The 13,009-nt window shown below is 38.7% G+C and overlaps 1 protein-coding gene and 1 non-coding gene across 2 annotated transcripts; both read left to right on the forward strand.

Annotated features, from left to right (window-relative positions):
- Positions 1-6,147: 6,147 nt before the first annotated feature.
- On the forward strand, positions 6,148-6,254 carry LOC118490816. Its single transcript, XR_004890041.1, has one exon. It is a non-coding gene; the product is annotated as a small nucleolar RNA R71 (small nucleolar RNA).
- Positions 6,255-9,462: 3,208 nt separating this feature from the next.
- On the forward strand, positions 9,463-10,020 carry LOC110931334. The gene has a single exon (XM_022174731.1). The coding sequence runs from the start codon at positions 9,463-9,465 to the stop codon at positions 10,018-10,020; it is 558 nt and encodes a 185-aa protein (XP_022030423.1).
- Positions 10,021-13,009: the final 2,989 nt, after the last annotated feature.

Here is a 13,009-nt window from a genome sequence, read left to right on the forward strand (position 1 = left end):
TATTGATGTATTTTTATTAGAAATACTATTCCGGAAAAATAAATACGAAAATTAAGTATAAGATACTTAATAAACACAATAGAAATACGTATTCTCGTACGTATAAATACACACTGGAATACACCACCGATACTTGGCAAAAATACGCAAGGTTAAGAATACGAGCATGAATACACCCATCCTTGGGAAGTTATAATGTACAAATACACATATGTGTAAAGTTAAAATATATTATTTTAACTAATATTCCAAAATTTAATAAATATAATTTAAGTTAAAATATTTACTGTTTTAACAATTAATTATATAACTTGGAATAATATTGAGCACACAAAGAAACGTAACACAAAAACATTAATTAAGACTAAGGACAAGGCACGACCTACCCGTCTAATGAAGCATAGTATGCATGTAGGTAGTCGTGCGATCTAGAGGAAGCTTTGAGTTACATTAGATACCAAGAACGCAAAACTGTGAGTTCATGTCCTCTTTTTCTTTTAACTGTTTTCAGTTTTATAACTTTGGGGGTGAAATACATGTTACAAATGTTTCAATGATTACAAATGGTATGGTTAGCTAAGGAATGAACAGGTAGATCATGTGAATGGGTAGGCGTTAACTTAAGACCATTAATCCTCGTTGTAGGACCAAGGGACATGAGTGATAGATCTAGTGGGTGTTGCGAGCCCCACCCATGAGCCCGCAGGATGGGCCATGTGGTGACAATGTCGTTCCCGCCGGATGGCCCGGTACGAAATACGCATAAAGGTTGAGCCTTCCTACACCGTTGCACATATATTAATGTATTAGCTGCACATTAATTGATTTGTTTTCGTGTTGCTTTCATACCAGTTTACAAGTATATACATACATACTTATAAATGTTTTCAAGGATGTTCATGCACACATACAAAACACATGAACTCGCTCAACTTTTGTTGATGTTTTTAAACTACATGTATTTCAGGTAACTAATTATGGATCTGGTGGGCGTCCAAGATACCAAGTTGTGTCTCAAATAAGTGATGTCATCTAGCACTGAAGAGTTTTAAGTCGTGTGTTTTATCCTTGATAAGATACATGGTTCAAAGACTCGTTCATGCTAGAGTCTTTTATGAAGTCCAGTATGGAACTTTAAGCTTTTGTTGTAGTGTATTTTAGTATTTAAAGTCTTAGCTTATGGTTAAACAATGACGACTGTAATGTTTTGAAACTTAACTCATGGATGAACATCATGGTTTTATCATATAGATGTTTGTTATGGTTGAATGCAATGATATTAAGCAAGCCACACATAATCACGCTTCCGCAAAAGTCAGGGTGTGACAGAGAAAAGGCTGGCCACGGGGGCGTGCCCGCTGGACACGGGGTCGTGGCCAGAGTACTCTACAGGCTATAAATAGGGGTACTTGGTTCACTTCAAAGGCATCCCTTAGAAAACCACTACTCTCCCACTTTGCCACCACTACAACACCAACACCCACCACCATCATCCATTATCCATCTTTAGAGTGTGTAATAGTCTCGTGATCCAAGATTGGTTGAAAGGGTTCTTCCCAATTAAAGGCCATATTTGGTTAAGCCTCTTACATCACTTGGTGAAGACAAGTCTTTATTGTATTACTTTTCATTTTTAATCTTTCGGCACTTTCTATTTGGTTTTGTATTAATGACTTTAATACTAGTTTCTTATGTTGAAGGTGAATTATTCCTATCATTTTTCCGTGGTGTCTTGACGTTACTTTACTGTCTATACAAAGTAAAAGATTACACTCATGTTTTTACGGTCTATATAAAAGCATGTTGACAACCTGGTCGAGGGTTAGGGGAATGGTTTGGTAAGGTTCTTGCCTTGTTCAGTGTATAGATCCTACAAGGACCTAGTTCAAGCTTACTAGGACCTCCTTCAATACCCACTGGTGTTGGATGGCGGGGGTGCGAATAGCTTGAACCCCTCATATGTAAACTACTATTAATACATTAAACCGGCTTCTTGGGATTGTATCCTTGCTGACTCAAACCACTTAGCCGAGGGTAACATCACCTTCAAAAGAAGGGCCTACCACTTTTCGCATTAAACTTAATTAGTTATCTTTCAACAATCCGACCCTTTGGGATTGTATCCCTGCTGACTCAAACCATTGGGCTGAGGGTGACGCCACCTTCAAAAGAGGGGCTTACTATATAACTATGATAATCTCTTAAAAAGTCCGAAAGTGCGAAAATCATCAAAGGATAAATTAAAGGCGAGTCAGATCTAAGTGATTCATCTTTTCTATCTGTTTTATTTTATTTATCTTAGCATTTTTAGTTTTTGTTTTCATGTTTTAAAACTTTTCTCAAAAAAAAAAAAATTAGATTGGTTAGACATTGAGGATAAACGGGTACTAAAAGCTCTTATGTCCATGGACGACTTTGGTATCTTACCAACGCTATACTACGCCCACGATGGATGCACTTGCCCAAGTGTGTGTTTAGTGTTAGTAGAATATCGTGTTTTATAAATTTAAAACTTGACTAATGTGTAAAATGGGCTTAAAATATCAATAAAAACATATCATACCTCACACACACCAACTACGCCCTGTGTTAGCTTGTCACAGCCCCGTGTTGCCTGCCATTTTTGTCTTTTGCAGTTATCTTTTTCTCCTGCCCAGTATCCATCTTTGTACACGGCCCATGTCAGGTAGACATGGCCCCGTATCAGCCTTCTGTTCTTGTTATTTTGAGGTTTGAATGTGAGTCGAGGCTTGGCGATCTGCGTTAATTCCTTCTCTTTTGCATTTATGTTGGATTTTGCTGTCTTTTTGCTCCTTTTGCAACTTTAAGCTCTGTTATCCCTGAAAATATAAACGGAACGAAAACACGAGTTTTTTCCAACATTAGTACTAAAAAAGGTTTGCTTTTACGCCGTATTTGACATAATTTATATGTTGTATTTTGATCATATCAAATACCCATACACTTGAATCTTTGATTGTCTTCAAGCAAAACTCTATTACGTGGCTTACACACCCAAACGGAATAGGTAGAAGAGAAGGTTTTTGGGTCTTATATTTAGAGTGTCGGGTATCCAAGATTTAAATATATTTTGTTTTTATTTTATTTACAATCATATTCGTCATGATTTATTTAAAATTTAATTTATGTAAAAATATTTACTTTGGGCATAATATGTCTTTATAAAATTCTATTTAGTTATATACAATTTTACACACCTCACAAATATTCACTCAACACTTGGCCAATATTAAGTGAAACACTCGTGCCCGATTTAGAACTTACTCCTACCATAGGCTTGACAATCAATCAAACCTCATCCTATCGACATTAAATCCTTATAAATATAGAGAGGACTTTGATGGGTAGGTGGTGGTTCAGGTTTGGCAAGTTTTATTTGGAAAAAGAGTAAAAACGTAAACTATTGATTTTTCTATTGCTTTTTGGCTTAGCAAAAAATACGTTGGCATATTTTTCAATTTTTTTTGATTTTTTTTGTGCCAAAGTTGAAACTGAGCCGAAATCGTAACTTCATAACTGATAAGTTTAAAAAATTGAAAGATAAAAAATGAAAAGGATAGTTTTCGTGGGTTTGAAATGAAAAGGGTTTTTAAGGCTCAAAGGGGTTAACTAGGAGTGTTTTTTTTTGTAAAAAGAAAAGAAAATAAAGGTTTTTTTTGTTTGAAAAATGGTTTTGTCCTAATGCCTATATCATTTACTTTCTTGGAATTTTGTCGGTAAGGATTTGGAACGTATCGGGTTGTCAAGTTCTAGATTCGTAAGAACCAAACGGGCTATTCACACAAGAAACAAAAATTGAGCAATTAGTAAAGATGTATATTTTATACTCAGTAATGGCTCAAAACTCACTTTTGTGGGAAAAAGGGTCATAGTGTAAAAACGTATATATAATCAAATTTTACAAAGATTTATCATGCCCGTTTTCATAATTATTCAAAATTGGTTCTTTTTATTACCACGCTATCGGTTGTAAATTTGTAAAAACATAATTTTTAGCGGTTCCAAGGCGAGTTTTGTGTAAGGCTTGTCTTAGGATAAACGATTCAAGGGTTTTTATTAACATCCCCCACCTAAATTACACATTGTCCTCAACGTGTCTCAAAAAGGATTTATTTTCGAAAAATGTGTAAAACGTATGAAAATAACAAACATTTTTTGTTACTTGCACTTGCAGCACGACCCCGTGCTATGGGGACACGGCCCCGTGTCCAAAGTGCCAGTACCAATTAAATTCAGAAGACTTACAGTGGGGGTGTCCACGGGGGCGTGCTAGGTGAGCACGACCCCTTGCTATATCCACTGTTTTGCAGAAAATGAGTCGGGAGGCTTCTATTTTACGTGCATGGGTTCCATTTCGTCATCCATTTTCCTCTGTTTAGTGTGTCTTTACGCCTACAAAGCTAAATACTCAAAAGAAAATGTAAAACTAGATATTAGACTAAAACTAAACTAAATTTAAACTAACATTAAACTACTAAACTAATGGATAGTCCGTGGAATGCCTCCATGGTGCGCCACGTTTATAAGGGTCCTTGACTAGACCGAAAGTCGGTCAAATTTTACCCGCGCGGGATGACTCACATCCCGAGTTGTAGCTTTGCAATGCATTGTTTAAGGTTGAGTCGATTGCATTGAGGTATTTGACCGGATCATCCTCTGCTCGTTTCCTAACTTCAAACTTGATCTCTTTTTCACCAACCCTCAATGTTAGTTGTCCTTCGCTTATATCTACCATAGCTCATGTGGTCGCAAGGAAGGGTCGTCCTAGTATGAGCAGAATTTCGGTGTTCTGTTCCATGTCTAGAATAACAAAGTCGGCGGGAAAAAATTCTCCTACCTTTATTAATAAGTTTCCTATGACACCTTGAGGGTATTTTACCGACTGGTCTGCTTGTAAGATTTGGTTTCCCCAATCCTAGTCGGTTGAACATAGAGGCAAAATTTAAATTAATGCTAGCCCGTAAGTTAGCTAATGCATTGCTTATTGGCGACCCACCAATAGAGCAAGGAATGGTGTAGCTTCCAAGATCAATCTTCTTTTGGGGAGCTTGTTGAGGAGTGCCACTGAGCATTCTTCACTAAGGGTGACTTGTTGTATGGTTTCAATCTTTCTTTTGTGAGTGAGGAAATCCCTCATAAACTTAGAATACTTTGGTATTTATGTGAGGACCTCTACAAAAGGAAGATTGATGTGAAGTTGTTTAAGCAAGTTCACAGACTTAGTAAATTGTTCGTTGGTCTTTTGCCGAAGTAAACGACCTGGGTAAGGGACCAGAGGTGGTTTGGTTATGTTGGTGTTGGTGTTTTGGGGTTGAGTATTTTCTTGGCTATTGTTGGTGGATTTTTCAGCTTGGATTGGGTTGCTTTGTTGTGGGTTTGGCTCACTCTCAGGTCCTACCTTCCGGCTCCTTAGATTAATTAGGTTTACTTGGGCTTTCTGGTTTGTTTCGGTATTACTTGGTAAGGCTCCTTGTGGTCTTTCGGTGAAATGTTGGGCTATTTGGCTACATTGTTTTTCAAGATTTTGAATACTAACCCGTTGGTTTCTTATTTCTGTTTTAGTTTGTGAGAACCTTTCCAAGTACCTTTTATCGGATTCGGAGAAGAGGCGAGTGATAATATCCTCAAGCCTTTCTCTTCCTCCTTGTTGTGATTGAAAACTTTGTTGCCCATTTTGTGGTTGTTCAAAGTTAGATCGTTGATTTTGATTTTGTTGGTTATTCCCCCCCCCCCGGATTCCCTCCTATCAAAGTTAGGTAGTTTACCATTTCCGTTTGATTTTACAGATCTTTCATGCAACTCCAGTTTTCATGTGGGCTGCCGCACCCTTCACAAGCCATACTCGAAGTCGTTTTGTTTAATTTAAGATTCTTTATTTTATTGGCTAAGGCTTCGATTTGGGCTTGCAAGGAAGTGGACTCATCGACTTTGTGGGCGCCCGGGGCTATAGATTTTGAGCCCCTTAGAGTGTTCCATCGAAAACTGTTTTGAGCAAAATCTTCAATTTAATTATAAATTTCCTCGGGTCACCGATTCCTAAGGAGTCCCCCAGTGTCGGAATCAAGGATTTGCCTTGTGTGTGGCAATAGTCCATTGTAGAAGGTGGACACTTGTTGCCATCGTTCAAGGCCGTGATGCGGGCACTTCCTTAGTAGCTCCTTAAACCTTTCCCATGTTTCGTACAAGGATTCCCCATCTTCTTCAGAGTAGGTGTTGATCTCACTCATGAGTTTTGGCGGTATTAGCGGGATTTGTAGAGAAATTTTTGGGCAAGGTCATCCCAAGTGTGTACATTTCCACTTGGGAGGGCGTTTAAGCAAGCTTTCGCTCAGTCTTTGAGGGAAAAAGGGAAAATACAGAGTCTAACGGCATAGCTAGAGGCTTCGTTGATTCGAAAGGTGTCACATATTTCTAAGAAGATGGTAATATGTAAATGGGGATCTTCATCGACTAGGCCATGGAAAGTGGCGAAATTTTGGAGCATTTGGATAAGGTGTGGTTGAAGCTCAAAGTTGTTAGCATCGACGTTAGGAGGGTTAATAGTGGCTCCAAGATTTATCCATGAGAATGTGTTGATCCGCCATAGGGGGGTTTTGGATCGAGGCTTTTTGTTGGTTTTTGGCTTTTAGGCGTTTTCTTAAAAAGCGCTCGGGTTCGTTAAGTGGTACTTTTGTGTCTTTGTCGGAGGTGCAGGTCATGCACTACACTATATTCCTGCGAAGTATACAGAGTTGTGTGATTTTCTGCAAACAAAAACAAAAAGAAAACTTGATCAGAAGGGAGGCACGGTCCCGTGCTATGGCTTGCATGACCCGTGCTATCTGGGAAAAACTTTCTATTTTCAGATTCCCAGTACTGGATGTTCAGCATGGCCCCGTGCTCCTGTAGCACGGCCCCGTGCTCCTGTAGCACGGCCCCGTGCTCCTGTAGCACGGCCCCGTGTCAAGCATACCAGTAACCAGAAAACAGGTTTGCCAAGACATTGCAGATCTAACACGACCCGTGCTGATCCCACACGCCCCCGTGTTAAATCTGCAGAAAGCAGACTTTAGGGAAAAGAAGGAAAAATAAAAAGAAAGATAAAAAAAGATTAGGCCGTCAATTTTAAGCTTTCCTGAAATTCTTGTGACCACGGCAACAGCGGCAAAAACTTGACGTGCGTGGGTGAGTATCTAATTTTTTTATTTATTTTTAGCTCTTTTTACTCGCAGATTTCAAGTTTTAAATTTATAAAATACGATATCCCACTATCACTCTACACACACGCTTAGGGCAAGTATACCCATCGCGGACGTAGTATAGTGATGACAAGATACCGTGGTCGTCCAAGGACACAAGAGCTTTTAGTACCGGCTTATCGTCAACTTCTAATCGAACCAACTTTTGAGAAAAGATTTTTAAGCTAATAAAAAGATAAAAACAGAAAATAAAAATAAAATAAAAATGATAGATAAGAAAGAATCACTTGGATCCAACTTATCTTTCATGTACCATTTTTATGATTTCCGCACTTTGGGCATTTTAAGAGATTATCTTAGTTATAGTAGTAGGCCCCTCTTCCAAGGCGATGTTACCCTCAACCTAGTGGTTTGAGTCAGCAAGTATACAATCCCAAGAGGGTGGATTATTGAAAGATAATTAAGTAAGTTATTAATGCAAAATGTGGTGGGCCCCCCTTCTGAGGCGACGATCACCCTCAACCCGTTGGTCTGAGTCAGCAGGGATACATTCCTTGCGGGGTTGGTTTAATGTTTAATACAAGTTTAAGAGTAAGGGTTCCAAGCTTTTTGCACCTCTCCCGTGGTGGGTAATGCCCACTCCAACTCGTGAGGTGTTACTAGGCTTGAACCAGGTTCTCGCAGGATCTATACACTGAACGAGACATAGAATTACCCAAACCACCCTTCTAACCCCCTTCCAAGCAATTAACATGCTTTATATAGACCATAAAGACATGAATATGTTGAATCAACGAACATATGAAGAATGATTGAGTAATTTCGCCTTCAATGTAAAAAAATATTTATTAACGTCATTAATACATACCTAAATAAAAAGGAGCCAAACATTGGAAATCATAAAAGAAATATACAAAAGAAAAGTCTTCACCATGTGATGTAAGAATTTAGTCAAGCAAGGCCTTTGTTTAACAAAGATTCTTATGATCAATCTTGGATCCCGAGACTACACACACTCTAAAGATGGAAAAATGAATGATGGCGATGGATGATGGTGTTGTAGGGGTGGTGGAGTGGTGGCAAGTAAGAGAGAAGTGGTTTACCAAGGGATGAGTTGAAGTGGAACCAAGCACTCCTATTTATAGCTATAAACAGAAGGTTCAGCACGGCCCCATTCCCATCTCTCTCTCATCCTCATTAACTGGTCCTCAGATATTGTACTAACACGGCCCGTGTGTCAACGGCACGGCCTGTGGCCAAAGTATTTGTTGTACTATCGCAGATTCTAAAAATCTTTGAGTTGACAACGCCCCGTGTTAGCTTGGCACGGCCCCGTGTTGGCTGCTATTTTTGTCTTTTGCAGTTGTATTTTTCTCCTGCCCAGTATCTATCTTTGGACACGGTCCGTGTCAGGTGGACACGGTCCCGTGTCAGCCTTCAGTTCTTGTTATTTTGAGGTTTGGATGTGAGTCAGGCCTTGGCAATCTGCGGCAATTCCTTCTCTTTTGCATTTATATTGGATTTTGTTGTCTTTTTGCTCCTTTTGTAACTTTAAGCTCTTTTATCCCTGAAAATATAAAAGGGGTGAAAACACGAGCTTTTTCCAACATTCGTACTAAAAAGGGTTGCTTTTACGCCGTATTTGACATAATTTATATGTTGTATTTTGATCACGTGAGTGCCAAAGGAAGAGGGTTTAGATATTCTTACGCATGTTCACGAGGGATTGACGGGAGGTCACCACGGTCCACACACTTTTGCACAAAAAGTATTTGATTGTGGTATTTATTGGCCTATGGTAGTTCAATATGCCTTAGAGTTTGTTAAGAAATGCAATGCTTGCCAACGTACTGATAATATCCCTTCCAAGGACGGGAAGCCTCAAAATTCAATTCAAGTTTTCGAAATCTTTGATGTGATGGGCATCGACTTCATGGGACCTTTCCCCTCCTCTAGTGGGAATAGGTACATCCTCATGGCAATCGATTACATCTCCAAGTGGGTTGAAGCTTAACCTTTTCCTACAATGATGCCCAAGTGGTGGTAGATTCCTTAAGAATTTGTTCACGCGTTTCAGTACATCTAAAGCCATTATTAGTGACTGACGAACGCATTTTTGTAGTGCCGTGATGGACAAGGCATTAGAGCGTTATGGCGTTACACATCGTTTGTCCACCGCGTACCATCCTTAAACAAATAGTCAAGTTGAGAACGCAAATCGAGGGGTGAAGAGGATTTTAGAGAAAATGGTAGGGAAAGTCGAATGGATTGGTCGGATAAGCTTGATGACGCATTGTGGGCATTTCGTACCGCCTACAAGACACCGTTGGGTACCACTCCTTTCATGATTGTCTATGGCAAAGCGTGCCATCTTCCGGTAAAATTGGAGCACCGGGCACTTTGGGCTCTTAAAACCGTCAATTTAGATCTTACCAAAGCGGCCAAGAAGCGGTTCTTCCAAATTCACGAGCTGGAAGCACTTAGAGATGCGACATATGAGCATTCATGGAGTATTAAGAAGAAAACGAAGGCTTCGCATGATAGGACGATTAAAGGGTTGAAAGAGTTTAAAACTGGTGATAAGGTACTTCTTTGCAATTCGACGTTTAAGTTGTTTCCCGGTAAATTAAAATCCAAATGGGCAGGGCCGTACGTTGTGAAGGAGGTGTTTCCGTATGGTACCATCGAGTTGTACGATGAAGTCGACGGGGGTACATGGAAAGTGAATGGCCATAGGTTGAAGCATTACTTAGGAGGGCAGATCGACACCACCGAGAAGGAGGAAACTCATCTCGAGGACCTACTGAACACCACCGTTTAGAGTCTTGAGAGCATTCTCAAGTGTAGAGTTTGTACCGTTTGTATAAAGTCGTTATTTGAATTATTTCGAAGTTAACGGTAATTTTTCATAGTTTTTCGTGTCTTTGTTTTGTGTGTTTGAGTATTTTGTAGGAATCATTACCACGAGGAACGAGAATTGAAGAGAAAACGACATTCCAGGTAAGCCCCAGTGTTAGAAAATATTGGGGTGAGTTTTAGGAGGTTTGGGTAAATTCTCAAAAAACTTCGAAGGCATGAAAGCCTTCAAAACTGGAAACTTTCTATTAAAATTGGGCCTTGGCATGCCGCGACCCCTCTTCTCCTTAGCCTACGCGTAACGTCTGGCCCCTACATCAATTGTGCTTGAAATGTGGGGCGCCGTGGCCCGCGGAGCCCCTTTGCTTTACCCTTCGTGCTACGCGACCCCCCATATTTGAACCCCCCGTCTTGAACCCAGTCTAGACGTCACGCGACCAGTTTTTACCTTAACCCTCCACGGTACGCGACGACCTCTGTTTCCAGGTAAAACCCTTTCTCTTTCACTTTTCCCCAAATCAGCCTCACTCCTTCACTTCCGATACCCAACGACGAAACCACCAAATTTCCTCCATAACCACCCCAAAACACCACCATTTTCCACCCATTTTCAACCCACATCACCCATTTCACTTACCAATCATTATACACCATCAATTTTACCCTTTTTATCGTGAAATCTACCAAACCAAGGGCTTGCTTTTCTGGACCAAAAATCTGAAAATTTTCTCTTGTTCTTCACGAATCTAGTATGTTTCCTTGCTTATACTCTTTGGATTACTTTGTCTAGTTTGAGTCACATCTAGTAGAGGTTGTTTAGTACTCTTATTGGGTGCGGATGTTTGGTTTGGGATGTTGAACATTGAATTGACGATTATTGATTGATACATTGCTATATGTGAATAAAGGTCTAACCTTACACTTTGAAACATCGGACATTTTAACCGGATGAAAACCTCCTTAAACTAGGCAGGATTTTTAAGTTAAATTCTGTTTTCGACACTTAAAAGCGGCTGACTTTAAGCAAGGTTGGACTCAATGTTCATTTCGGTAAGCACTTGATTTTAATTGGGGACAAATAAAGTGCCAGGAGGGGGTAGTGTACTTTGAGTTATAGTTAGTGTGTCGTTTTTAGTTTAGTGTAGTTCGGTCTTGGGTTTAGTTATGCACATACAAGTTTGATTAAGCTCGCTCGTACTCAATCTCATTCGGGCGAGTTTGTTCATTACTTATGCAATTGTAAAACGGTAACCCACATTTTTATTTCAACTTGATTTTCAGAATTAACCGTGAATGAAATGCTATACGGTTGTTTCTATTTTTTAGAAAAAAAATTCAAAAAATTCAAAAAAAATTAAAAATACCAAAAATAGCTTGAGATCACTAATTGTTTCCCTATTTTGCTTTGTTTAAACATTGTTTTGTGTAGACATGTCTAGAGAAGGAATTAGTTCGGATCGGTCGCGTAAAGGAGGTCCACAAGAGCGTCCGAGGGGGATGGGGCCTCAAAAGGCGTATCTTATGAAGGAAATGAAAGGATCCCGGTTGCTCGAGGCACGATTAAGAGAACTGTAACGCCTCGTATCTTAGTATTTCTATTTTAAAAATGTTCGTATTCGTATTCTAATTTTAGAAACCTAACGTTCGTATTTTAATTTCAATCTCACAATTCGAGGCGTTAATCATAATAAAATTCATATTTTATACATATTTTTTTATTCACACAACCGATCATTTAAATGCGTATTTATACGCAAACTGACATAATTATACGTATAAATACTTATACGCACATCCTCAATACTTGAATTATACTTTTATACTTCTTATATACTCAATTACATAGCATATACCCAAGAAATACCAAGAAATATACCAATCATCTTTCCACCTCATCAATCCTCTTCCACCTTCTTTAGCCAATCATATTTTACCCTTTTCCACCTCCTTTCTCCACCAATCATCTTTTCAATCCTCTTCCACTTATTTTAACCAATCATATCTCACCATTTTCCACCTTCTCTACCTATAAATACCAACCTACTTCTACTATTTTCTTCATACCATTCTTCTCTCCCTCTTTCTAATTCTCTCAATCTCTCTAAATCAAGAATTCTAAAAGGACACTAAGTGTTCCAACCATTCTTCTCTCAGCCTCTCTACTTCTCTCAAATCTTCAAAGCAAGGAAGAGAACTCTGAGAGTTCTAAAAGAAAACACTGAGTGTTTTAAAGGAAGCTTGAAGCTCCAACCTCTAAATGGAATCACCAAAGGAAACTTTGCAAAACTATGAATATACTTGAACCCCCTTTTCGTTTACTACCTTTTGGGGTGTAACATGTTTATCTATGAAAACTTAAACTTACACTTAAACTTTATGCTTAAATGCACAAAAATTCCTTATACATGCTTGCATACTTGATTACTTGATACTTTAAACTTGGGCTTATACGTTTTGTGTTAGACTAATCATTAACTTCGTACGAGCTTATCCTTGACATATATAGCACTATAGGATTAACGCACCGCCTATAAACTTTGGGCTATGTTAAGAGCTTATTGCGTTTCATCATTGGTTTGATTAGTTAAACACATGCCAATTTTATTGTTTATCTTGTTTCAATAGCTTGCCATGTGGAATTGTTTACAACTTATTTTTATGCTATGTATGAAAACCTGTATACTCGCCAATACATCTTTGTATTGAAATATGCTTTTAAAACATGTTGCAGGTTTTGAGATGATGTTGATGATGCATGGAACATAGTCGGATGCTTAGATACACATCTAAAATTTTGTATTCTTATTGTATTGTCATTCTTGTATTTCAAGTTGTTGTGTTTGATTCCAACCTTTGTAATTGACTTTTAGAAATGAAATGAAATCTATTATTTAATTATTATCACTAATAGCATTATGAAGTCTCTTGCAATCTCGGTTTCGTCTCATTCCGAT

Source organism: Helianthus annuus, chromosome 3, assembly GCF_002127325.2.
Source record: "Helianthus annuus cultivar XRQ/B chromosome 3, HanXRQr2.0-SUNRISE, whole genome shotgun sequence".
NCBI classification, from domain to species: domain Eukaryota; kingdom Viridiplantae; phylum Streptophyta; class Magnoliopsida; order Asterales; family Asteraceae; genus Helianthus; species Helianthus annuus.

Excerpts from the sequence above, each read along its gene's own strand:
- LOC110931334 (XM_022174731.1), top strand. The coding sequence starts at position 9,463 with ATGGATTGGTCGGATAAGCTTGATGACGCATTGTGGGCATTTCGTACC.